The 26,166-nt window shown below is 44.2% G+C and overlaps 1 protein-coding gene across 6 annotated transcripts in view; it reads right to left on the bottom strand.

Annotated features, from left to right (window-relative positions):
• Positions 1 to 6,748: 6,748 nt before the first annotated feature.
• map7d1a (MAP7 domain containing 1a) overlaps positions 6,749 to 26,166 on the bottom strand; it is a 62,342-nt gene continuing 42,924 nt past the window's right edge. For 3 of the 6 annotated variants that reach the window (XM_069195429.1, XM_069195432.1, XM_069195430.1), the window contains 13 exons: positions 23,663 to 23,773; positions 20,306 to 20,428; positions 19,827 to 19,972; positions 18,872 to 19,002; positions 17,840 to 18,075; positions 16,978 to 17,254; positions 15,499 to 15,670; positions 13,555 to 13,659; positions 12,195 to 12,245; positions 11,996 to 12,068; positions 10,267 to 10,378; positions 9,315 to 9,550; positions 6,749 to 7,306 (listed from right to left, as the gene is read on the bottom strand). In XM_069195429.1, coding sequence (XP_069051530.1) covers positions 7,296 to 7,306; positions 9,315 to 9,550; positions 10,267 to 10,378; positions 11,996 to 12,068; positions 12,195 to 12,245; positions 13,555 to 13,659; positions 15,499 to 15,670; positions 16,978 to 17,254; positions 17,840 to 18,075; positions 18,872 to 19,002; positions 19,827 to 19,972; positions 20,306 to 20,428; positions 23,663 to 23,773 — 1,784 coding nt within the window. In that variant the 3' untranslated portion in view covers positions 6,749 to 7,295. The remainder of the gene's footprint in view (positions 7,307 to 9,314; positions 9,551 to 10,266; positions 10,379 to 11,995; positions 12,069 to 12,194; positions 12,246 to 13,554; positions 13,660 to 15,498; positions 15,671 to 16,977; positions 17,255 to 17,839; positions 18,076 to 18,871; positions 19,003 to 19,826; positions 19,973 to 20,305; positions 20,429 to 23,662; positions 23,774 to 26,166) is intronic. The other 3 variants (XM_069195431.1, XM_069195433.1, XM_069195434.1) reach the window with 3 other exon arrangements.

Below are 26,166 nucleotides of genomic sequence, written 5' to 3'. Positions count from 1 at the left end.
ACCCAGGAAGCTGGAGGTGAGAGGCAGCAAACAAGATAACGTAATGGAAAGACACGTGAAAGCACAGCGCTCATTCGTGATGGCGTACCTTCATAAAACATTTAAAGGCTTCCACACACGCACAAAAACATGAAACAAAGCTGTTTCTCTAGACGTCCACTGTTTTATTAGTGCAGATTTTGCTCGGGTCCTTTGCTGTTTTCAAAGGTGTGGCGAGAGTCAGGAGCTGTGAGGCGCTGCACATTGGCAGCGCATGCCTGCTCGTTCCTGTGCCACCACAGCTCCAGAGCAGTCAGGAAGAGGGGGGGGTGTTGCTGGCATAACCCCACAGCTCCAATTTCAGCAGGCCCCGGGCGCGCCTACAGTATCTTAACTGCAGATGAAGAAAATAATTAGCAAGGGCTCTCTGCCGACTGAAGCAGGACTAATCTGATCTGAGCTCTGCGCAGAGCTGCACTCACTTTGTTGCCCATTGGTGTTGTAGGGAGGCTACAGGGGCAAACTGGCTGGCAAGTTACTGTCACCATGCTGCCTCTTTGACACTTCAAACTGCTCCAGATCCATTTAAAGGCCTTCAAGTGAAACCAGTCTTTCTTACCTCTATTTAGCTGCAAATCGCTCAAGCTCTCTACCTTGTTTTTCTGCTTTTCACTGTGTTATCAGAGCAATTCTGCACTTTTCCTCTGTGAGACAGCAGCCAGATGCCACAATGCAACACTGGTGCCTTTACAGAAGAAATTAAATCAAAATGCAGGACAGAGGTAGGCCACATAACACTAAACTATTGTGTATGTAATCACTCAGGAGGTGGCAATATTATTGTTAGAATTATTACAATTATGGCTGCTGTTTTTAATTAGAAGTCAAAAGGTCTCTTCATCAAGGGAATATTATTTTTAATTTAAAACCAGATCTTTTTTCCTTCCTTGCTAAGAACGTCACCCAGCAGCTTGTTTCTCCAGGAGTAACAGGGCCTGCACAGTTCTTTGTAAATATTTGCTTGTGCCCAGTTGTATAGTGTTTGGCTCCCTGTCAGTGAATATTACTGTAGGGTCCCTAAAAGAAGCAGGAACAAAATGGCTGTGTGGTTTCATCTCCTGCCTCAAACATTTTGCTCCTTGATGACTCAAGAGCATCTGCCCCTGATTGGAAATCTCCCTCTGAAAAAAAGCAACAGTCATCCTGGACTTTTTTTTTTGTTACCACTGGTAGAGATCTTTCTTTGTTGTTGTTGTTTAGCTTGTGCACAATGGGTAAGGAAAATTGTTGTCTTGGGACAAGTATAACACAGCACAAAGACCTTTTCCTGGCACACACATCGTTTAAGGAAGTTTTGAAGCTGGTTTTACAGTACTTTTTTTTCTGGAACAGAGCTAAAAAAGCAGAGAACAAAGTAAACCATGATGTCACTGAAAATGTGCCAAACAGAAGAAAGTTTGCCACGAAGTGAGTCCAGCACTGGAGAAGGTAACAATGTCCCCCTTGTTTGAAACCAGGCAAACACATCTAATGTTGCTCAAATCCACAGGTTATCCTTTTCTTTCTTTGCACAGAGAGAAGCTTCATGGCCATGTGCTGTAAACTTTGAGGAAGCTGGGAATCAAAATTCAGTTACATTCTAAACTGTTGGCCTTCAAAGAAGTTAAACAACATTGAGTGCCTAAATTTATCAAGTGGCACTGACAAACCCGCATTGATGCAATCTGGTGGGTACACAATCCTACAATAGCTAGTCATGGGGGAAATTAATTTGTTACATTTACATTACCTATTAAGTAATTAAGTAAGCTGGGGGAAATTATTTTAAAAAAGGAATCAGATACACTGATCTATGTAGTGTGTGTACTGTATGTTTACCATGTAAAATAATACATTACCTATTAAGTGCAATTTCTCCTAACATTTTTATATTAAACCGTCAATACTATAAGTAGAATATATTATTTTCTAAATCTTTCTCCTCCACCCACAAGAGCTATTTGCTTATGTTTTCCTAATGCGGCTCTGGCAATACAAGTTCCTAAAAAGTTCCATCAAAAGCATGTAAACATAAGAAGAGTGTCCACTCTGAGTCCGGCAGTTTTAGGCAAGTGGTTTGAACTGTAGCCGTTAGGCCATCACTGATCTCCAACGTGGAGCGAGACCTTAGAGAACTGCCAACGGATAAGTTACACCCCAGGCCTTCATCAGCAACAGATGATGAAGTAACAAGAAACATAAATCCCGCGAGCAGCGGACATTTGTTTAACACATCATAACATCCTGTATACCTTGAACCATGAAACTGTTGAATCCATGTTTGTCACTAACCTTACTGTGCCTGCTGAAAAGACTGGGGAGGACAGCTGGGGTCGCTGGCTGATTTCAAAATCCTTTGGGGTCATTGGCAGAAATTAACGACGACCACGGTGGGTTAATGTACTGGTCAATGCGACAGCAGTTGGGTTTAATTGTGAATGCTTTCCGTTCTGTTAGCCACCCATGTCTCATTCAGATAACAGCTGTGTTCGGGTCTACTGTTGTGCAGATATAATGGCCTGGCACTAAAATGAACTGATTTTAACACTTCAGCTGCTGGGTGCTTTATGATTCGCGAGCTTCACGTTTGTGCTGCGCTCACAGGGCAGCAGCTGAGAGGATGAACGTCAGTTTGCCCCCAGACAGCCCCCAGGGATCCCTCAACCACAACCTCTCTGTGTTGACACATTTACTTCAGATGCTCAGGACTTTTCAGATGTTTAAGCACCAACAGGTCTGCAGGTGAGAGAGAGAAGAAAAATAAGAATTCCTGAAGAAGAAGGAAGAATTCGCTGGCCCGGGTGACAAATCTCAGCTTATGAAATAGGAAACCGAGACTAACATGCTGACATTTCACAAGAATATAAATCACCTGGACAGTCCATTAAGCCTCTTTCTAAAACCACCAAAACCAGACCTGACATTTGTAGAGGTGCTACCATGCCTGCCTTTACAGCAAGTGGGTTCATACTGTACCTCAGGAGTAAACTGGTCCAAGAGGAACACATTGTGCATGGCAAAATAATGAGCAGTAATTACTTCTAACCATTTTTTAACAAAACTAAAAAGTTATTTGTGTGCATAAATACAGATGACCACAGTGCAAACCACTCTTCACATGAGAAGAACTTAGAAAAATAAAACTATCTGTTGCGTGGGATAAGGTTATGGTGATTAATCAAGAGATTTGTTCACATGTGCCCATCAGAGCCCTGTAAATCTCATTCTTACAATGCTGTATGAATTAAAAAGCCTGGCACTGCCCAGAGCCATTAGTCAACAGCTGCTGACACACTACTAAAAATAGGATGCAGGTCTGGAGAGACCTACAGTACTGACACCAAATATCGCAGTGAGAGAGATAAGACCCTGTTATTGTTTGTCAAACAATATTTATATATTAAACACAATTTGTATCTTAACATCTTTATGTTCATAAAATGTAGTAAAATAAAAAGTAAACACCTTTTATAACATGAAAGCTACTTTGAATGTGGTTCTGGTGATTCCACTGTACTGTGAAGAGGCATGGCGCCACCACACGGACATGACAGGTATTGCAACCAAGCTGCAACCGTCTAGAACAGAAAATGACTTCTCTGTATTCAAGTTGTAAATGTCTGTGGCTTAATAATTCGGCAAACACAAAACTGGTTCTGTCTAGTTCACAAGAAACATAAAAAACCTAAAGTTACTTTGAGATGATACATTTCTGAAGTGCATGCACAGTGGCTGTAGGACACGCAGTCTTATCAGGAGCGGAGAAGGCAATTACAAACGTGTTTCTATGAACTAAAGGAACAGCTGATTGTCCTGTAAAAACAAGAGGGTCACACCAGCTGGCAAGTGGATGGAGGCCTCTGCACAAACGTGGACAATGGGACAGGGTGTAAAGTAACAGCTGAAATATTCTTTCGCCATTCCCTGCTCTGAGGAACAGCTCCTGTCTGGGGTGACTAATCCCTTTGGCTGCTTTTCCCAGTACAATCCCTATTCAAGAGGGGGGGTTAGTTATCGGGCAATAAACCGTTGTAACCAGGCCGGGAAAAGATGCGTCGATTACCCTTTTTAGAATCATCTTAAAGTCTGAATTTCTCCTATCCTGCCATGAAAGGTATCAGATCCCACTCACTCTTTCAGGGGCCAGGCATGTGTGATCAGAGCCACAGGCTGCTTCACGACAATGAGCCGCACAGCTCTGCTGCAGTAAGGAATCTGGTGAGTGGGCCGCACGCGCTTTCCTGTTTTAATTAACTGCTAACTGTCCTTTGCAAACCACGCCTGACACTCAAAAATGACTTATTTTGGGATGTTTACATTTTTTTTGCAGTTTAATAAACTGATCAAGAGGCAAAGTCATAACAGTAAAGTATAAACCGAAGCACAGATTATCCTCTCCCTCGAAGCCCTGCCAAGTTCCCTCTCAAATCTTGGACAAAACTTGGAGATAGACGAGGGATGTAAGTACTACTAATATCAACATTAATACATATGAGAAGGAGGCTGCTTGAGCATGTTTTGGTGCAAAGGACTAAATAAAGACCAATACCATCAATACTTTCTTGCTGGAAAGTAGCAAGAAGAAAAATGTTTCAGTCATTAAGCCTTCGTCAGATGTGAGGGAGAGAGAAGAAATTAGCAGGGATATAATCCATTATCCACTCTCAACTGCCCTGTCCCTTGTACTTCTCTGGCTTATATCCCTGCTCTCTCTCCCTCACGTCTGAAGAAGGCTTAATGGCTGAAATGTTTCTTTCCACTTGTCAGCCACAAAGCCCACTGAATCAATATATTATTGACTTCCGCACAGCACACTTAACAGAATTAGGACCTCACGATAATAACTCATTTTTCAATAGCATTAGATAACATTCAAGACAACCACTGAGGAGGGAGAAACACAGGCTCGAAAAAGTCTAACTCCCCAAAAGTGTAAGTATTAAAAGTGTGGGATATAGATCGTGGGATTAATAATAAACTATTAACCTTTATTTAAAATTGAGCCGTCAAGACACACTTGCACCTTGTTCATCTGCCCTTTCTCTTCGGCTCTCATCTGTGCGCACTCACAGCCCCCAACCCAAGCACACTGAGTCGATTGTAATAAAAGGAAGACATCTAACACCAGCAAGGATACCTAGGCAAACAGACGCACATTCAAGCCCCTCTATCTTAAAACTAGTGATTTCACCAGGGCATCTGCTTAACACAAGCCAGCATGAAGGAGTGTTCAAAAAAATGTAAAGCAACTCTAACAGCAGCTGTTTGCTAAACGTATTTAATAATGACAAGTGTTTCCAATAGATGGCCAGTTTTGCACTTGCAAGCTGCACAGTATGTAACAATTGAACCATTTCATGGTGGAAGAGCATCAAAATTTTAAAATTCACAGACCGGACTTAACACATTTGTACCAGACTCCAAAATGTGTTTGTCTGCTTGCCTAGACGTACGCTTCTCATTCCCCAGACAGGAAGAGAGGTAAAGGAAGAGCAGTGTCACAGACAGACTTATAGTCATTCCCCTGGCGAGAAAAGACACATCTGGGCTCAAGGACTGCAGTCCTCGAATATTGAAAATTGAATAATGCACTAGTAAGGCCTCACTTAGAATACTATGAACCCTTTCAGTCAAGTTACAAGTTACAGAAAAAACATAGCTGCTCTGGAATCAGTCCAGAGAAGAGCCACCAGATACATACTAGGGCTTACGGGAATGTCTTACTCTGACAGGCTGAAGCAGCTGAACCTTTTTAGTCTTGATCACAGAAGATTACAAAGAACTACACACTAATATTCAAAATCCTCAAAGGCTTTGACAAAGTTAACCTAGCGGTCTTCTTCAGTATGAACAGTGTAGTGAGCACACAAGTGGACACTGTATGGAAGTGCTTTTGAAACTGAGAACAGGAGGCACTTCTTTTACGCTCAAGGGCTATGGGAGTATTGGACAAGCTGGCCAGGCATGTTGTTGAAGCCAGACTTCACACAAGAAATGCCCTGATGAGATTTTTGGATCAATTGGCTACTACCTACCACAGGGTCTAGATTTGCCTAAAGGCCTTCTTTAGTTTGTCGCTGTTCTTATAATCTTAGGAGGACACACATAGCAGCAATGCAAGACTTGAGGGTGAAGGGTTAAACATTCTCTTCTCTGTTTCAGCAAAATGCCAGCTGCTACATTTCAGTATCGTCTGCTGATAAGACTAGGGGCCTGCAGACACAAAGAATGCTTGTTTTAAGAATCTCAAAGAATTATTTTGTGTAGAAGGCCAATTATAACTACCTGCTTGAAAAAAACACTGATATAGCTTAGTTACGTAGACATCTTCCGATCAAAGCAGGAGTTTGTTTAACCAATAGAAATTATTTTTCCCCCACTTTGAGACTTAAGCTCTTTGTATTCCTTATCTAGTAAGTGTATAAAAGGTCAGCTGTAACGTTTCTTGTTGGAGCCATCTTCCTAATTGCAAGGAGGGTGCTTCCCTGTGCCCATATATACAATAAACACCTCTTCTGCGCAGCAAAAAGGTCTCCAGTGAGACCTACATGGGTTTAAATTAATCCAAATAAGGCTCACTTAGAGTGATTTCCATAACCTGCTCATTTTAAACGGGTCAAGAAAAGGCTGCTGGGATTGTGGCCCTCAGGGGCAGGAAGGGGAGGGGGTCCTAGCCTCAAAGAACAGCTGTTTGAAAGGTCTCCTGCTACAAGAGATGCAGAATGCCAAGTCCTGTTCATAAACCTTTATTAGACGTAGCTCACCGAAGTATCCTGGTGGACCACTGTGAGGTTTATTTACATTATTCACATACACTGTACCCAGTAGTTGCTTACATTTTCCAAGTTAAATAACTAAATTATTAAAGACAAAATAACCAACACACTTCTTTGTCGAACTCATAATTATAATAATAGTCAAAATATTGTGGCTGTTCTGCTTTTGTGTTTTCTACAATGGATTAAGCTGTCAGTCTTTTATGGTGCATGTTAAAAACTGCATGTGATATTCCTTTCAGTAAAATAAAACTCATCTGAAGTGAAGTTGACATGTATGACAATTCTCTGATTTTGCAAATTCCTTCTCTTGAGTTATTCCTCATTCTTCTTGGAAGTACGCGTCGTTTCGATCTTCTTCTGCTTTTACAGTTTTGTTGACCCTAAAAAGCCGTCGCTGGTCTTTATTTGTTTCTGCACATTTCTCTCCTGAAGCTGTGCTGTGTAGAGTTGTTCATCTGCCCAGTGGTGACCGTTGCAAGTGGTAGGTGGCTGTGCAGCTCACAGGACCTCTGAAAAGAAAAGGAAAGAGTCTGAGTGTTTTTGCCAGTGTTGTGAAAACAGGATATGGCCTGCTCCTGTTCAAACACGTGGTTTCCAGCCTTAATAGGCCTTTTCATCCTGCTTGCTCTTAAGTCAAGAGGCATAAATGCAGCCTGCAGAATCTCTGCTTCACTGTCACAGCTGAAGACAAAAATATAAGACTCAACCTTTAAGAAAAATTACTATGCTTGCCCATTTCTGCCCACCTACATATAAACACTTTCCGACAGACTTGGTAACACTTCTACCAGACTTGTTTGTCCTTTTCTTTCCCACATCCCTCTCTCCACCGCCATTCAACCTTGCAGCAGCTCCCTGGCTCATTCCTCATTTAAGGGGGGGGGTCTACATCTCACTATTCAAGTCACCCATTTCTCCACCTTTGAACAACTACTAAAATGATTATGTGAGGAAACCTGTGGACACTAGAACATAACTCTCATAGAGGCTGTTATTTCAAAGCTCTTGTACAGACAAGAGCACCGTTTCTAGCAAACTAAGATTGTAGAATTAGCAAATAAACATAGAAAACATTTACATGTTTGCTTTAAAAAGTGCTGTTTAAGTACCAATAAAAAAAAAATCATAATCTTGAACATTTCAGACAAGTGAAATGACAGTATAAAGCTGTGGCAGATAAACAATGCTATCACTCATCTTCAGTTAAAATACATTGAATTAGTCCAACAGGAGCTTCAATATTGTTTCCCAGTCAGAGGTCTTTAAATCAATTGCTTGTTCTTGGCACCTTGTCCTTTTCATAAGTTGGAAAGCTGCTTGAGGATGGGAAAAAAGCTAAAAGGTTCTGCTTTACAGTCACAGAACACTTTAAATTAAAAGGAGGCACTGAGCATTTAAGCACCTTATAATTTACCATCTCTTTCCACACTTAGGATAAGTGTGCTAAAGACTGGGGGATGATTAAATTAGCTTTCCCTGCTTCAGAATTCCTCCAATTTGTGAGACTGCCATGTCTCAGGCTCATTTAGCTGATTATGAATGACAAGGCTGTCTTCAGCAGCGACAGGTGAAGAGTGACTCTGCTTCGATGTGGCTGCGATACCGAGAATCCCAGCCAGGGAGGAACTGGGATTCCTGGGGCAGGATCCCCTTTCCAGGAAAGCATGCCAGGTCTGGAGCAGTACTGCTGACTGGTTCTCCCAAATCCAGATGGGAATTTCGCACTTCTCCCAGGACCCTCTGCTTGCTGAGACTCATGAGCAAAGAATGTGGGAATTTGGGGCCGAAACACTACAGTGAAATAGTTTGGATGAGCAAAGCACCCAGTCTAATTCTTCGGTATCACTCCCCTCTGCTCACACTAACTCCAAACAGCGGGGTTTTTTCCACTGGAGTGGAATTCTGGTTTCCATGATCATGTGCACAAACAGGTTGCCTCTGTTCTAAGTTCACATACTACTTTCACTGAAGAAAAAAAAATTAAATAAAAAAGATTCAGCCAATATGGGTGTTCTGTTCACATTCGCCTTCAAACACAGTTAATTATAGACAATAATTATTATACAAAACTGGAATACAAAGCTTGTTTTAATACTCAGTCCCTGTAATCAAAGAGTGATGCAGTATGACAGCATTATGACAAACAGCCTTGTAATGTTGTTTTATCGGATATCTTACTCTGAAAACGCAAAGTACAGGCGGTGCCCTCATATTCTCAGTGGAAATCTGACTGCACATTCAAAGTGCTCTAAGAATGTAAGTGGGTAAAAATTTGAGGGAAATAATATTCTCCTGAGCAGGTGTTTTCCTTTTTCTTCCAAACGTTTACGTTTATAAATACATGTTAATGTTACATATTTTGCCTTTTTTTTACCTTCTACACTGTTCTTCCAAACATTTTACCCCAAATCTACCGTCATTTTGCAGTGCTTTTCCTGTGGTGAACCTTGTTTTCACCGCATGGTGCTGCGATAACGTCACCGTTCACCCGAAGGAGGGCCGCTCTGCTCTCAGTACCTGCGACTTGCTGGGGCTTGAGGGGGCCGGCTTTCTTCAGGAAGGGCTCCGCCCCCTCGAAGGCCAGGATTGGCTCACTGGGGATCTCGCTCGCCGATTTCTCCGGCCCTCCATGGCTGCCGCTGCTGTGATTGGCCAGTTCGATGATCTCCTCAAAGTCGGGGCCCTCCCCCTTCATGGACAGGCCGTTCTCATGCTTGGTGGGCTGGACGCCGTTCAAGACCGGCACCGGCAGGCTGAGGAAAAAGACAGGCGAGACGGGACGTGGACTCCTGTCAGACAATGGCTTTTCACTTCGAAAAGAAATCGCAGTGATACAAATGAAGACAATGAAACAAAACAATGTAATTTATTTTTAAATTTATTAAAAAAAATGTTTCAATGTATCAGCACTAAAAACAAAAAAATTCAACGTTTTGTGAGATCCACTGATTTCGCATCTGTCACCTTGGTTTTATTCAGACAGTTTACCCCCATAGACTGATTTCACCACTATCCATTTTCAGGAGCGAAAAACTCTCCCGACTTTTGCATTTGTATTCTTGAGTTCTGTCAACGCGTCTGTGGTACAGACAGGAAACAAGCACCCCAATCAAATAAAAAAAGCTTTCTGAAGAAAAGAAATTAACTGAAAAATAAGGCAATTCTTTTGAGGTTTGGGGATCAATTAAAAGTTGCTAATTACTTGATAAAGACAGAGTGGCTGAACCGTGTAGAAATCAATAAATAAAAACAGCTCAGCGAAACAGCTGACTGCCTAGCATGCACCACCATGGAATCTTACCACAATAAGCATGCTAATGGTTTGATCATTAATTGACCCAGTTATTGACTATGCCCTGTAGAACAGCTGACTTCATTTAAGACCTGCACTCAGGTACACTGGGTAGGTGTGCTTTTTGATTAGCATCATCGTCAACATCAGAAAGGCCAATAAAGTCTCTTAGTTTACCTCTCTATGGTCTGTTCCCCAGGCTTCTCCTTTATGGTGCTCTGTGACTGGGCCTCCTCTGTCTCCTTATTTGACACCACTATTTGTGCCTCTGTGTTTTGCCGAGAATTGGCTTAGGAGAAAAAAGGAAGACATTCAGGCTCTCATTAGGCATTATTTCCACGTGCTGTAGTTCTGTCAATATTCTGGAACTTCTGGAACAGACACCTTCCTCTTTGAGTATGAGCTAACATGGAAAAGAAAATCACATTCTGTGGCTGTCATGCTAGCTTTCCTCTGTGTTAAAACCTGCCCCTGTTGCACTGTGGACTGAAGTAGGTAAGCCCCTTGTGCCTGGTCTTTCAGATATCTACTGTAAGACAGCACTAAGACGTTCTCTCCTTCAGGCCATTACGAAGACATACTGAAGCATTTGAGAGGCAGTTTAGACCAAAAGAAAATTAGTGTGACAGTACCAAGAAATCAGAACAAAGGCAGAAATACAAGAAGTTTGTTAAAGAAGGCTGAAAAAGCCATATTTGTTGGCCAACTAGTGTGTATTATTTTTATCGAATCAGCCTGGGCAGGAATGTGAGTCAAACTGCATTCTTCGTTAAGACTACTGGGTATTTCGCAGTCCCTCAGGACTTCTGTTTCTTTCCATTTTTATCCACAATAGGTCTTTAGGAATGAAGTGCTCCCAACTGTACGAAGCTGTGGTCAGGCTGTTTAAAGTGTGGCTTGGTCTAGGTCGTCATTAAAAATGGACACATGCCAGTTCTAGGGCTATATACCACATCAAACTTTCTTTGTAACTCGCCTCACAAGAGCTGCCACGTCATCTCAAAATTGCCTTTCAATCTGTCCATGTGTTCCCGTATAGACCGTGTTTCCTCCCTATTCTGCCAACAGAGCAACTTCTTGCACAAAAGCCAGACAGCTATTTGCTATGCCATGCAACACAAGGCTCTAGTGAATATAAACAGGTGAGGCGAGGCAGCCCACAGATTAATTAGCCATTTATGAATCACACCACATAAAAACACATCCTGCTCCAAGTCTGAAAGTATTCATTAGAATGTACCACCGGTATCCTACAGCTGTGCTTGCAAAGTAACAACAAGAGGCCTGGTTTCTTGTGGAATAGCTGGTTCACATGTACCACATGAAGACAGATTGACAGCTGAGGCACTGCAATCTTGAACTGCTACAGTGGCTGTTAGGTGTCTGTAGGAGATGAGGGATTCATGGGACCTACAAAAGCTGCAGGCTTTGACTCTCCAAGACTAAAATGTGCCTTATACTAATAAAGAAATAAAACTATGCAAAGGAGGCAGAATTTGAGCTAAATTAAACTGAATCTGACAATAGAGAGCTGACCATTCAGCTTATCCAGCCCATGTGGCCATTTCGGAGTGAATTAATCCAAGGATCTGTTTCCTGAAAGAAATCTGGGTGTGCAGTTCCACAGCCCCACATCCCTTTGTGTAAAGGCGTGTCTCCTTCTGCTCTCAGTTTTGAACGCTTCACTGCTGATACTGAAGAAGTCTGAAGGACTGGCTCTGTCGATGCCTGGTGAGCAGGTTAGGGCGGCAGGAGAGTGGGCGGTGTGGTCTGAGACTCTGTAACCCGTAATAAAGGTGATACTTGCAGTTAAAACACCCAAAACACTACAACTGACAGGACCCGTGAAGCCAATGCAACGGAGCTCTGTGCAGTAATAGAGAGGGGACATCCCAGCTGCCCTTACCCTCTCTTCCCTTGGGATCCGCCTTGGCGTCTTTGCCGTTCACTTGAGCAGAAGAGGAAGACTTGGCGTCTTTCTGCAAGGGGAAAGAGGTCAAGGGTTCGTTTCCTGGACATCTTTGGAAAATGTTTCAAATGCACCAGGGGGGGAAAGGGGGGGGACAGGCTGCAAATTTGAGAAATAAAATGAGCAGGACGCATACCTTTTCTCCACCGTCCGTTTTACGTGTCCTTTTCATAATCTCTTCTAAACGCTAAAATGTAAACACAAGGAACACCAGTCAGACAAGCTTGTACTCCTCACATCATATCTGGATATAAACTGAAAGAAAAACAAATTATTATTCACATTTCAGGACCCTTTTCAAATGTGTATTTCCTCCATCGTGATTCCAGATGGTTTGCAATTCAAGTAAAAGTCAGAGTATTTTAAATTTTCTGAATCACAAGTAAAAGGTACTTAGCTGTAGGAGTTTCTCAGTAGCGAGGCACTTGCAGCAGGTTGGGGAAGGACCAATGCTAAGGTTTTAGGACACTGTGAGCTGTATAGGGATGTGGGTTACAGACCTTTGAAGATGTGCATGCTGTTCCAGCAGACTATTCCCACTGAAACGGAGCACAGAAGCACTGCAGAGATTCACTCTGCTTGGCACACATGGGCAAGACTTGATCGGGCCATTTGGTCCCACTGTCCCAGCAATAGCCTGTGTGGGACAAGTGAAAACCCACAATCCGAGAGACCTACCACAATTACTATAGAAGGAGGTGTCCCCTTTTCTCAAGGTGATCTGTTGTATTTACTCCCTTCACAGCCCTGCCCATTCACTTACTTCAGGTCAAAACTAACCTGTTGCAAACACCTGAACGTTTACACTGATCACGCATTGCTGCTGGGACTGAGACAACCCTAAATCCCAACTCTACCCTCTGAGGTGCTCAGCCGGCTGTGCACTGCTGCGTAGGAACTCCCCAGACTCGAACCCTTGACACCAGAATCACAGAGCTCAACCTGTGGTTTTACTGCTCGAGTCACTCGGAAAAACCGTGCTCCCTGATTGTAAGCAGAAATTCTTATTCGTAAACAACTGATGGGGGGGACTCTCGTTTGAAAAGATCACATTTCCCAATGCTAAGCCATGAGAATGGACAGAAGTCCATACGCAGTCTTCTAACGTCACTGACCAGCACAACAGAAAAGAAAGGCTACAAACAAGAGGGGGGCTGGATCTCGTCCAGCTGTGTCTGAAAAGAAGCCAGGTAATCAGCTTCAACCACAGCTAACTCCCACAACCATCTGGGTCAAGAAGAGCCTCCTCTCCTCTTGCAATTAAATGCATGTAAACGTAGTGTGCACCCCTGACCTTTGGTTTATGTTTCACTGTGCCTTTAGAGGTTAGGTTCAAAGTAAATAATAAAACACTCAAAGACTGGCTGTCCCTGTGTCTTCAGACTGCAGAGCTGGGTGATCTCAGCGCCCCTGTGTGCCCCTGCCAGGAACACCGAGTCTCCTGTCTACACCAGGGGATTTATTTTCTGCTGCTGCACGGCTGGTTCCTTCCTCACCTTCTTCCTCTCCAAGCGCTCCTGCTCCTCCTTCTGGAAGTGTTTCTCCCTCTCCAGGCGCTGCTTCTCGGCCTCTTCCCGGGCCTTCGCCTCGGCCTCTTCTCTCTGGGACGAGGGGGACAAGGGGATAAGCGCTGTCCCCGCTCTGCTCACAAGGAGAAGCCCAGCCGAGGTGGCGAGGTGAAACAGAATGTGTAGCGAGGAGACTGTACAAACTCTGGCTTTTCAAAATGATTTTCCCTTAACATTTTACACTCTGAAATATCCCTGTGACACAAGAAGAGGTTAAAGTACGCACCGATAATTGAAACTCATTATTTCAGCTTAGCTTACAATTAGCGGTGGCACTGTGGCTAAGGATCTGCGCCTGTGGCTGGAAGGTTGCCGGTTCAAATCCTGCGGCTGGCAGAGGCATCCTACTCCGTTGGGCCCTTAACCCCAACTGTTCCAGGGGCGCCGTATAAATGGCTGACCCTGCACTCTGACCCCAAGCTGGGGTATGTGAAAAGGTAAATTTCTAATGCAGGAAATTATATTTTTTATTCTTGACTATTCCTATAGATTTGATATTTCAAAATTAAGAATATGAAAGAGTTTTTACATACTTCCCATCTTCATGTTTCAAAGCTGGAAATATAATTTTAAAATGCCTGATTTAACTACTGGCTGCATTAAGCAGCTAAGAAGTCATACTGAATCTTCTGGACCAGAAGTGAGAAATTACACTAGACCATTAGCTGCAATTCTAACCTCTCCCACTAGGTGGAAGCACGTGAGCATTGTTAAGGTTTCCACAAACGCTTGAAAGCCTAACCAGACCAACATGGTCAAAAAACAAAACAAGAAAGCAATTTCATTTTTTTTCTTGCCTTGGTAATTCACTCCTTTCAGGCTTCAGCAGGAAAGAGATGTGTTAAAGCAGTAAAAACAGCAGCTACTGCAACTGCTTCATGTTACAAAATAAATCCTACAACCTGAGTCACAGGCAATCTCTCTGTGCATACTGGGCACTGCCACCCTGCTACACTTTCAGACCTTCAGTCTGGAGGAGGCTTGGGGTTGGAAAAAGAGGTATGAGTTCAGTGATAGACAAGGTCAGGGTCTTGATCCAATGCCAGATTCGAGGAAGAAGATCCTGAGTCACAATGTTTCTGGCAATATCAGGGTCATTTTCAGCCAAGTCTTCCAATTACATGGAATTTCGCCAACCATGTGTAAAATATCGCCCTTTAAACTAGTTTGCACATTTAATCAACATTCAGCACCAACTCCTTAACATTAAAAAAAGAAAACTCTCGATCTTCATCTCATCCAATCTGTCAGGTCCAAAGACTCAAAACAAGCTGCATGGAACCTAAATCACTCCTTTCCAACTCAACACCAGTACTTAAATGTGGAAAATGCATATTTCAAAAAACCTCACCTTCCTCTGAAATCCCCTTTGATGTTAATCTTAGTTAATTTTTTAAAGATTTTAAAAAAAGATTACAAACGAGAAGAGGCCATTCAACTCATCTAGCCCGTTTGGCAGCTAGGAGCTAATGGATCCTAGGATCTTGTCCAGCTGAAAGAAGCCGTGGTCCAGATTTCAGTGTCACCGCTGGGTAGCTTGTTCTAGACTCCCATGACCCTCTGTGTAATGAGCTAACTCTTGTTCTCAGTTTAACGTGCGCTTCCTTGCAGTTTCCACTAAAATTCATACTTCAGTGCTCATTCTGAAGGAGTCGATATCTTTGAGGCTTTTCAGGGTGTATCAGGTCTCCTCATATTCCTCTCTGTTCAAGACTACAAAAGTTCAGTTCCTTCTGCCTTTTGGTGCTGGACTTTCCCTTAAGGCCCAAGAAGGAAGTAGCGGTGATGTCAGAGGTGTGCTGGCTGTTGCCATGGAGACGCAGAGGCTGCGCCCAGGAAGCAGGAAGTGCTGCGAGCCGAGCTCCCCCTCACCTGTCTCTGGAGCCGCTCGCTCTCCTCCTGCTCGGCCCGCGCCCGCTCCTCCGCCTCCCTCTGCTGCCGGGCCTCCTCCTGCTGCCGGCGCTCCTCCGCTAGCCTCTGGGCCTCGGCCTGGCGCTGTGCGCGCTCCTCCGCCTCCTGCTGCGCCCGCTCCTCGCGGAGAACCCTGCAGGAGCAGCACAGCGCGCCTCGGCGTGAGCGGACGCGCGAGGCCTGCCCCGCCGGACACCCGTTTGGCCCCCCGGGTGACCTCGTTTCCCCCTCCGTTCCTGCTGCGGCTCCGAGATCCGGCTCCTCAGGCCAACCGGCACTGCCGAGGCCAAGGGCGAGCAAATCCCAGGCCCCCGACTATGCTCTGTGCTGCCCCCTAGTGGTGAAACAACCTAGCTGCCACCGTCAGAACCGCAGACTCGCCAAGGCCTGGAAGAAGCTGGAAAGTCATCTCTCCAGGATGTCCCTTACTCCAGGGGCCAGCGACTAACCCTCACTTACTGACTGTGCTCTTTTGTTACCGTTTCCTGTCTGTCAAGCAGCACTGCGTGAGATTCAAGAGCCTAAAAATCACTGCCCTTACTGGTTTTGTTATTTTTGGCGGGGGGGTTTTGTTGCTGTTTTATGATACCATGACCTGCACCCTCTGTATCATGACCAGATGCACCTGCCTGCCCGATGAATAAATGTAAAATCAATTCAAGTCAATTCTTGGCTAGGTGTGTTTTCAACAAAAACAGGGCCTAACAAAGTCAAGGCACTTACAAGCATAAACTGCCAAGATGACCAGTTTAGGAACTAACCTCAGAAGACTTTGGATTTGGAAATGCAGGTCACATTGAACTCTCAATACAATTTAACTACACCATTAAATAAAAGGGTGATTAACCAGCATTTGAGATGAACTGGTTTGAAAAATAGTTGGTTGCCTGTTTCCATCTCAATCCAGACCGGGTTTGCTTCAGTCAGTCTGGAGGTTCAAAGGCAAGGGGTTACTGAGGGACAAGGTCTGGCCCAATCCCAGAGCAGATGAAGTCTAGAAGCATTCAATGGTAGTGTTTTCATAACATTTACCTGTTCAGTGATCAAAGCTAGACTCAGTCCGGGGCAAACAGTAGAAACAATCTTAAATGACATACCTGTATGACACATGTTCTTGGTTTTCAAAGCTAACATTTTAACGCTTTGCAGATTCAAAGTGAAGTGACATTCATCTTTCTTCACAGAAGGATAATTAGATATTAGACTCGATAATGAAAAGGACATGCTATTCTGATGCAATCCCTTTTGTTACTACTACTGCTAATGCAGTTTCACTTCTAGAAACTCCTTAACCTATAATGAACTTATTCATATTAATTTAATCCCCTTAAAAAAGGTAAGTAACAGACTGTTGCATGACATTAGCAAATTGGTAAAAAGCCATTACTGTTCCTACTGTAAGCAAATTCTCCAGCCTAGTACTAGAACAGAATTGCTTACCTCTCTCTCTCCTCCTTCTCCCTCCTCTCCTGCTCATCTCTCTCCCTCTGCTCGCGGGCCTGCCGGCGTTTCTCAGCCAGGATCCTGGCAGCTTCCTCCGGGTCAGTGGTCCCAGCCATGGGCTTGCTGGCCGGAGTGGTGGGGGTGGCCACGGGAGGCGGGGTTTGCTCAGGGACTGAGGGGGATGGGGCGGAGGCGGGGGCTGTGATTCGTGGAGCCACAGAAGGGGGCGTTCCCGGGGCTGAGGACACAACAATGGCTGGGACCGTGGGCAAGCCTGGGAAGGCCAAAGATAGGACAAGAAAACAAAAACAATGCGTCTCTTGTTGTCTGTGGTGTAATAAGTTCAGATCCTTCTTACATGGCCGAAAGTACTGCAATTAGGCCATAGCTTCCCTACAGTTGTGTAAACATTTCTGGGTCTTAAATCCTCCATGTAGTGCCCTCTGTTTAAGTCCCTAGTGTTTAAAATAACTCAAATTTAATTTGGAAATGCAATGTTGTCGTCTAACAATTAATCCTTTGTGACTTGTGTTTGATGTAGTTTTAATGCACTATAATTAGTCTAAAACAGAAATCTAGAGATTTTCAGCTCACTATTATCCTGAATTAAGTTATTAAAGCAATTTGCATCAACACAACAGCAGAGCGTTTTCCCCACTAATAACAAAGCCAGCTGATTTCCGTTTCCAGTAATTGGTAAACCACTGATTAATACCTGCCGCTGTAAATGGCACTAATTGCCAGACGGTCTGAGATTGTTCAGTTTTTTTGTTCAGCAATCTCCTTAGGAAAGAAAACGAGAGACTCCCAGCACGTGCTTTTAAGCAACTAGGAATTTTAGTACTTGAAAAGACCTCACCTCTGGCCTCCTCCGGCGTGCCGGGCCTGCGCGACTCCTTTGCCTTCTCCACGGCGACGGGAGAGGCTGCCAGCTCCTCCGCCCGGCCTGGGGTCCTGGGCTTCTTGCCGCGGGTCCTGGGGACCGGCGGGGGGCCCCGGGGGGAGGGGGGTTTTGGGGACACCGCGGGGCTGGGGGAAGCAGGCCGCGCCTTCGGCGTCGACGGCGAAGAAGGACGGTTCTTGGACGCTGGACTGCTGAAGAAGACAACGCCGCGGATTATTTTCCACAACTCCATAACGTCACGTGTAGAAGGAGACAGCCGAGACACGAAAAAACAACGACAGACTCCCGTTTCTGAAATCAACACCTCACTGAGCAAAAAATCGGCATTTCACAGCTTCCCCCAACACAAAAATGTGGCTGAAATCCACACACCTGCAAACTCCACGAGGGCTGTAACAAAACACGGGGTCAGATTTGACAAAACGGCAGCTTTTACTGAGAGTTTTACCGAGAGCCCGAAGGAAATTAACACTCATTCACCTGGTTAATGTAAGCGGTATGTAATGGAAGCAAAGACCAGACAATGGGATCTAATGGAAAACAAAACTCCAGTCCAGTCAGTATTGCTTAAATAAAAATCCCTTTGATTGTGAGATTACAATGGACGCAAATGTCAATCAAGGGAAGAGATGCCTCGTTAGGAATGAGTAACATTATTTTTTCCTGAAAATGTTCGTAAATCATATAATCAGAGGTAATAAAGACTTAACTATTTCTATGATACAATGGGAGATGCCTTCTGTACATAATTTTATTGCCTAAAACACAAAGAGATGTACAGTAGGAGTCTAGATGAATCTACTCAACCATTTTGTAGATACTTAACTAAATAAGCTCAAATAACTTAAAGAGCAGTAACCAAAATAATTAGCTGTTCTTGAATACTTCCTATTGTTTTAAAACTCTCTTGTACTCAGCTTCCTATTAAAGCAACAGAGTCCGCAAGGAATACCTGTCTGACAACTCTCCAGGAGAGAAGCAACGTACCTGGTCTCTATTCTGTGTTTCATGCTTGGCAAAGACTGCCTCTTCTTCAGCACCTTTTCCTTTGCGAGGGCGTGCTTCTCTTTTTCATTTTCCCGTTCCTTGTCTTTCTTCTCTTTTTTCTTTTTCTCCATCTTTCGGAAACCGGAAACGAGAGCAATCCTTTTAGAACGGGTCCCTTAAGTAAGCAAGCGCCGGCATCACGCTGAAGTCTGCCAAGAGAATCCCAACCTTCCCAAGGGAAGACAAACCCTCTCATCCCCACTAATGTGACTGGGAACCTTGTCCGCACCCACAGGGATAATAAACCGGAATTCTCTAATAAGCCCTGGGGAATACACGGTCAGCAAACGAGGGTTTTCTCAAAGAATGAGCTATTTTTCAATCTGGTGCCAATACAGCTGTTGGCAGCGTACTCACGTCAACCTGACGTTCCTGACGTCCTGGGCAGTTACACTGGTAATGTGTCATTAAAAGGTCAAAAATGATTAAGCTACCGCTGCTGTTGATATTCGTTAATTGGCACGAATTGTCTCAGTTTGTGTGGAAGCCCTTTTATAAATGTATGGGCTTAGCCAGTTTGGTTTTGAAACACTGAAGAGAGGCTGGGGCTGAACAGACTGTAGAGATGGTTAAAACAGATATAACCTTCTTTCCCAGAATAAGGCTCTTAGAGGTGAATTCTCTGTGGGAATCAGTGAACCTTACAGAACATCTGCGATGAAGAGAGCTATGCCTATTACAGCAGAAGAAATGGCCTTTTACAGTGGAAACACCTGTAAGAACCCCTGGCGCAGTCTTCAGAAGCGCCCTTGCTGTGCTTGGTGTTTTGTATACTACGTGTGTGTGTGGACATCCTGACTCCAGCCTGAGAGAGACTCCGAGGCGCGTACCGTCCATACCGCGGCTGCCGGGCTCTGGGAGAGACTGGGCTAGCAAGGCGCCCGGCGCCACTCACCGGTGTGGAGTCCCGCCTCCGGCGCTGGGTGATGTCAGGGGTGCTGGCCGACACCTTCCAGCGGTCGGAGCAGCGGTGATGGGCTCTGTGGTTATTGCAGGGGGCGAGAGGGCTGGCGGACGCCGACCGAGGACACAGGGGCGAGACTGTGGAGGAAACGGGGCGACCAGTTAAAATGGAGACCATCACCTATGGGGCCCCACATTCGTCCGCTTGGTCTTATCTCCACGGTAACTAGGGTTGTTACTATGAATATGATTTCATGCCCCCCCCCATCCAAAAAAAAAAAACACTTTCTCATCGCAAAACTAAATAGTTGCCTTTAAAATTGTTCAAATAAAAGCTAATGAATAATAAGGGAAGGGATGCCTCATTAAGACAGATGAGTATTTTCTACAGTATCCCTGCTCCAGTAAATGATGAAGTTGATGAGACTGAACACCAGGCTCAGGCAGTGTGCGTGTCGGAGACGGACTCACGCGCGTCTTTCCCGCTGCCCAGCAGGGTGGCGGCGCTGCGGCTGCGGGCCAGGAAGGACAGGGTGGGCGTCATCAGCCGGTCCACAATGCTGCTCTCCCAGGGGCTGAGCTGTAGGCTGCGGGCTGAGACACGGCAGCACAATGAACATGGAGTGCAGGGCTTTCCAGTGTATCCACCCCTGAACCCTGAACCCCAGAGCCCAGAGCCCGAACCCTGAACCCCAGAGCCCAGAGCCCGAACCCTGAACCCTAGAGCTCAAACCTCAGAGCCTGAACACCAGTGCCCGAACCCCCGAGCCGGAACACCAAACCCTGGAGCCCGTCACGAACGGAGGTGCAGACACTCAGGGATGGCTGTACACAGGAAATACCTCCCTTACAACGGAAATAAACCCCTCAGGTAAGAAAACCTGACAGAGTGTTCAAGCAGACATCAATAGTCTCTCACTACAAGTCCTACAGATACTCAGTGCTGTCAGGGGATGAGCGAAAAACACCGATTTCTACTTCATAACAAAGCAATTCCACCATTCTAGCAGTTCAGGGATGTGAAATCCCAGAGACTAATAACTACAGTTACATGAACTGAGTGTGCATCCTGTTCCTTTTATCTCCAATAAACAACGAAAGAAGATTATTTCACTGAGAGTAAGCTGGTCCACATGGACCTGTAGGAACAACAGACAAACAGCTTCGCAAAATGGTTATTCAATAAAAATGATTCTTAATATCGGTTTTCTGCCACATACTAAGATGTATATTCTGCTTTAAATAAATTGTCCTAATTAAACAAACTAAGGAGCAGGTTCCTTAATGAGGTTATAAAATATCTTCAGAAAAAAAAAACAAAAAAAAAACAGCTTGCTCAGTCCTCACAGATGGAGCACTTAAAAGAGCCCCACAGACTGGCAACATTAAAACGCCATTAACAAATAATCAAAACCTTACATCAATGCAAGGGAACAGTAGGGGAAAGACAGGCTGATCAATTGCCATTAAAACGTCAAGCTCATATTCAGCTTTTGAATTTTTGTCCGTCTCGTTCAAAAACCTGAAGTGAAAAAAGTCAATACCAGAGGCACTGTTTAATGAACGCTAATTGCCAAGTGAAGAAAAGCCTTACTGAACAGCATCTCTGAAGTATTTTAGCAGAAGGGTCACCTTCGAGCTGTTCTTAATATACTCTGCCAGCAATCACATCCTGAAGTGCACTGCCTCTCACATACTATTTCTGCAGATGGTGCAGAAAGATTTCAGGCTGTATTTGACTCCAAAAAGAAAAATGAATTCAAGCAGTCTGGCCTAGTTAGCATTTTATTACAGGAACTATACAGCAGTAATGTTGCTTTACTGATGAACACTGTTCTTAATTTACACAAGTATCCACTCTGGATGTTTTTTCTTTTACTGATGCAGCATCAGTATGATTCATGTACTTTTTTCCAAACCTTATTCTTTAAGGTTTTTATCAGGATGCTCCTTAATTTAAAATTCTTAGTCAACTTGTCTGTGTGCTCACTGCAATACGATCATTTCCTGAGGATTTCCTACTAAGGAACCCATAGCAGTTTCCAGTCAAAAACAGCCTTGAATTCAGGTGCTATCATACAGACCAACCTGAAAGCTACTTTACCCTGAGATTCATCATTTGGAACCAATACCTCTATGAGTAAACCAAAAAAGGGAAGGAAAAAATGAAGAGGACTGAAGTTTTCAAAACCGGCCAAATCTCCCTTTCAACTGTACCAACGATGCTCCAGCAGAAACGTCAAGGCTCGAGTGTTTCGAGACGGGGCCCGACAGAGTGTGCGTCTCGACCGCGTCTGAAACGAAGCTGAAGGGCAGCAAGAAATCGAGGGAGCAAACGGAACTGTCGGCGCTCCTCAGAAAGAAAGAGCATGTCTAGAAAGCCGAGATCGATAAGAGGTTACTCGGGCGATTCTCTGCAGGGGGAAGACTCTGTTTTTTTTTCTTCTTTTCTTAAAGAGTCCTCAGGCAGTGCAAAACATACATCACCCTGAAAAAAACGCCAGAGGTCAGCTAACGTTTCAGGTTGTTAAAGCAGATACCGATTCGAAAGACGCTGAAGGCAGACTGGATTAACTGAAGTGCCACCAAAAGGTGAAAAACGCAGGCCTGGCCCACAAGAACTCCCCCAGGTAGTGCCACCTGCTTTGTTAAATCAGTTGGAAACCCCATCATCCATGCTCCTCGAACGAGCCAGAGCCCTGTGGAAAACTTTCCTGGCCAGCTCGTTCTATATTTTTAGACTGGAAATATTGTGATATGTTTCACTGGTTGCTGGGCAACATGGAGGAAAGCCACGAGTATAAAGATCTGGATGATAGTTGACTGTTCGTGACCCCTCTTAGTTCTCATGTCTCTTCTAATGATGCAGGCTTTCACCGCAACATGAAAAAAAGGCTGGTTGCTATGGCTACTGCTTTCTACGATGTGTTATTTTCACATCTAAAACTCAGACCTGGACAGCTGAGGTAACAATTCAGTCAGTTAAGATAATTAGCCTCAGTGAGATTAACCATGGGTTAAATATTACAATTGTATCCAATGAACCGTATTACAGGTCTGCTTCATCTACAATTTGAAATTTTCTAATGTCGTTTCCCATGGTGAACATGTTCACACACCACTCAGTCTGTAAACAAGTACCATTCTTTGTTTGCATACACCTTGAACACAGGAAATAAAATCTTCTTAGGCTTTTAGGTTTCACACTAGCTAAATGAAAGTCAGAAATGAGAGACTTGTTCATTTCTCTTCCTTCGTTTTCCCAGGCTGTAACCTCTGAAGACGTGTTGGAGTAAATTGGTGCTGTTCGGCCCTTCCAAATCCACAGGTCATCCGCAGAGCGGTCAGCACTCACCTCCCACAGCACGGCATAGGCCCCTGTCAGCTCGGCCTGTGGCACATCTCACACTCCCATTGTGTAACGGGCTTTGTAGATGCATAACAGCTTACTGCTGTCCAGGTTAAATCCAATGATTAAATTCAGATTTACAAACCACCACCATCACCCACGAATATCATAAGACGAACACCAGCTCAACACATTCAAGGTGAAAAAAATGCAGGAGGAAACCAAAAATGTAAATAGGAAATGTGCAGTGAAAGGACTTAAAATATATCTGGAAAAAAACGGAAAGTGCGGGATTTTTTTTCTAAAAAAAAAACAATCACAATGCAGGTAAAATTTTGAAGACAGGGATGGGAATGGAAAAATAATCACCATCGAGCATTGGCAGGCGATTTAAAAAAATCATGGAGGTAGGAGGGATTTGGAAAGTCTGGTGAAGTTGACATTAGAGCAGGAAGGGGGGCCAAACAAGCTTTTCTTACTTCTGTTTGGCGAATTCCAGAGGGTGGCAGAGGACTTGGACAGCCTCTTGTTTATAACGGAATCCACATGTTTAGGGAGGTTCACCGCTGACATCGAACATCTGCCTGTACCTGAGGAAACGTATAAACAACACCGTTCACAACACTGGCCTCTGAGGGGAAAGGGGTGATCATGAGGGGGGTCCTCACGCTATGTAACCTGGTCTTCGTGGCATGAAAAGGAAGCTTTTCCCTCAGGAGTTTCAGAAGACTTAAGGACAGTTACAAACAGGACGAGACAATTTGGCCCATCTGGTTGGTATTGAGCCGAGGAGCTCATCCAGCCATTGAGTGAAAGAAGCCAGGGTATCGGCTTCAACCCCATGGTTAGATTTGATCCAGATTCCCAGCACTTGTAGGATAAAGGTGTGCCACAGCCCCCTGCCCTATCCCAAGAGAAGAAAAACCAAAAGGATGTGGAAGAGAAGGAGCCTGCTGGAGAATCAGGGCAGCCTGGGATCGGCCTGCAAGCTATCAGTTAAAACTGGTTGCTGCACAACCATCGCTGAGAAAGGACACGCAGAACGGGAGAGGAAACCAGCTGCCAAAAGTAGAAACGAAACCCTCCCAGTCACAGAAAGAAAGATTAGGCCTTTTACAGACCGCTTCAGAAACAAAGCACAGAGGAGAAACAAACCACCCAGAATTACCCATTTTAAAATGACTCACACCCCTGAATGCAAAAAGAAAAAAAGACTTGAAGTGCAAGCAACAGTCTTTAGCAGTACAACCAGTGACATTATTAAATCAGTTCTTGGTCAGCTTTGAAACATCTGTAAGAACTCCATGTAACTAAGACGGCTTTCGATACAGATTGGCAAGTAATATAACACCAATAAAGAGGAGTGACTTGTAACCTCATTAACACTGGACTGGAGATACACTGACATCCTGTGGTGTTCTGTAGCAATAGGCCAGACACAGTCCCCCATCCCAGTCCCACCCAACATGTGATCAATCGAAATATGTGCACAAGCAATAAGAGAAGGACCTTGGTCCAGGAATCATAAAATCTATAGCTGAAATCTGATCTCGGGGACTCCAACTTCACATTTTACTGCACCATATCAAGAAAGAGTCCAGATGTTAAAAAGGGTGTGACACGTTACATCTGAGTCACACCAAATTGTTTTCAGTGAATAACTTTATACATAGCAAAGGCAGCCTTCCACTTGCATGTTTCTTTGATTTTCTCTTCTGAGAGGCCTGGGATATAATTTAAGGAGATTTCCCAGCATGCTCCATGGCTCCTTTCCCAATTCCAGCCCTGCTGTGTGGCCATTCAAGTCCGCATTCGGCACTCTTCAAAAACAGGAAGTCAAAGTGACATCACACAGGGAAAGCTCTTAATGCATGTTGTGCAGTTATATTAACTCTAAAAGAAGGAGAGAGTCTTCTCCCTATGTCAGAGAGAAAATAAGCAGGGGAGATTTAAACTCATCCAGTTTTTCCAATGCATAGACACCCAAGTACAACTGCCAAGTCATTTCAGTAACAGTGATGCAGGCTCAAGGTTTTGTCCTGTTTTGTTGTATTACAGCTCAGATCTCTTGTAGCCTTGGTTTTTACCTATCAGTTAAGCTAGATGTCCTTAACTGATAGCCCAGGAGTCAGCAACATTTTTGCCAAAAAAAACAAATGCAATGTTCAATATTGAGATATGGGCACAGTAAGATGCCAAGGCAGGGAGGAGATCTGGTAAGGTTAATGATCTGTGAAGAGCACAATGTGAAAAGGGCTGGCATGCCGAATGAGATGTCTTCACATGCCATGTTTTGGTAGGAGGTAGACCCTGCTCTGACCCAGTACGTCCCTGGTCAAGTCTATTACTTTTGTTTCCAAGAACTGGAGAGAAGATGAATCCAGTGCACCCAGTTAAGTTTCCTTTCTCACAAAGAACATGATGTGCAACAGTAATAACGTTTAGCATTTCCTTTTACACCTCATATACTTGGAAGCAGTAAGAAATCAACTATTAAAGCTGTCAGCTACAAAGAAATCTAGCAATCCACTGCACACTGGAAATATCAGTGTGAAATTCCTCATAATTTAAGTACATAAAACCTGTATGAACAGAGTCACAACAATCCAGTTATGAGCTAAGTAAGTAATTAGGCAAGCATCATTAAACAACTGCAGGAAAGGAAGGTTAATTTCAATACCTGCCACCAGGAAACCAAAGCAATTCATTCTCATACTGCCACACCCAAGAACCAGACAAAGACAGTGAATAAAGGAATCAGTCATGCAAAAGATTCATGGAAATTCACAAAATACCACTTTAATAATGCAAGCATCAGAAGAACAAAGACGCACCCAAACAGGTACTGTAAGCACCCAGTTTGAAAAACTAAACAGTGCTTATCAATGCTGTAATTCAGGTATTAAGTATCGAAGACCTTTACATCTCACTTCCTGAAAGAGACATAAATAGCTTTCTTCTATTACAGGGTTTAAAATCCGCT

The sequence above is a fragment of the Lepisosteus oculatus genome, chromosome 11, assembly GCF_040954835.1.
Source record: "Lepisosteus oculatus isolate fLepOcu1 chromosome 11, fLepOcu1.hap2, whole genome shotgun sequence".
In the NCBI taxonomy this organism is placed as follows: domain Eukaryota; kingdom Metazoa; phylum Chordata; class Actinopteri; order Semionotiformes; family Lepisosteidae; genus Lepisosteus; species Lepisosteus oculatus.
Note: the sequence above shows the minus strand (reverse complement) of the source record. Positions and strands in the feature narration are given on the sequence as shown.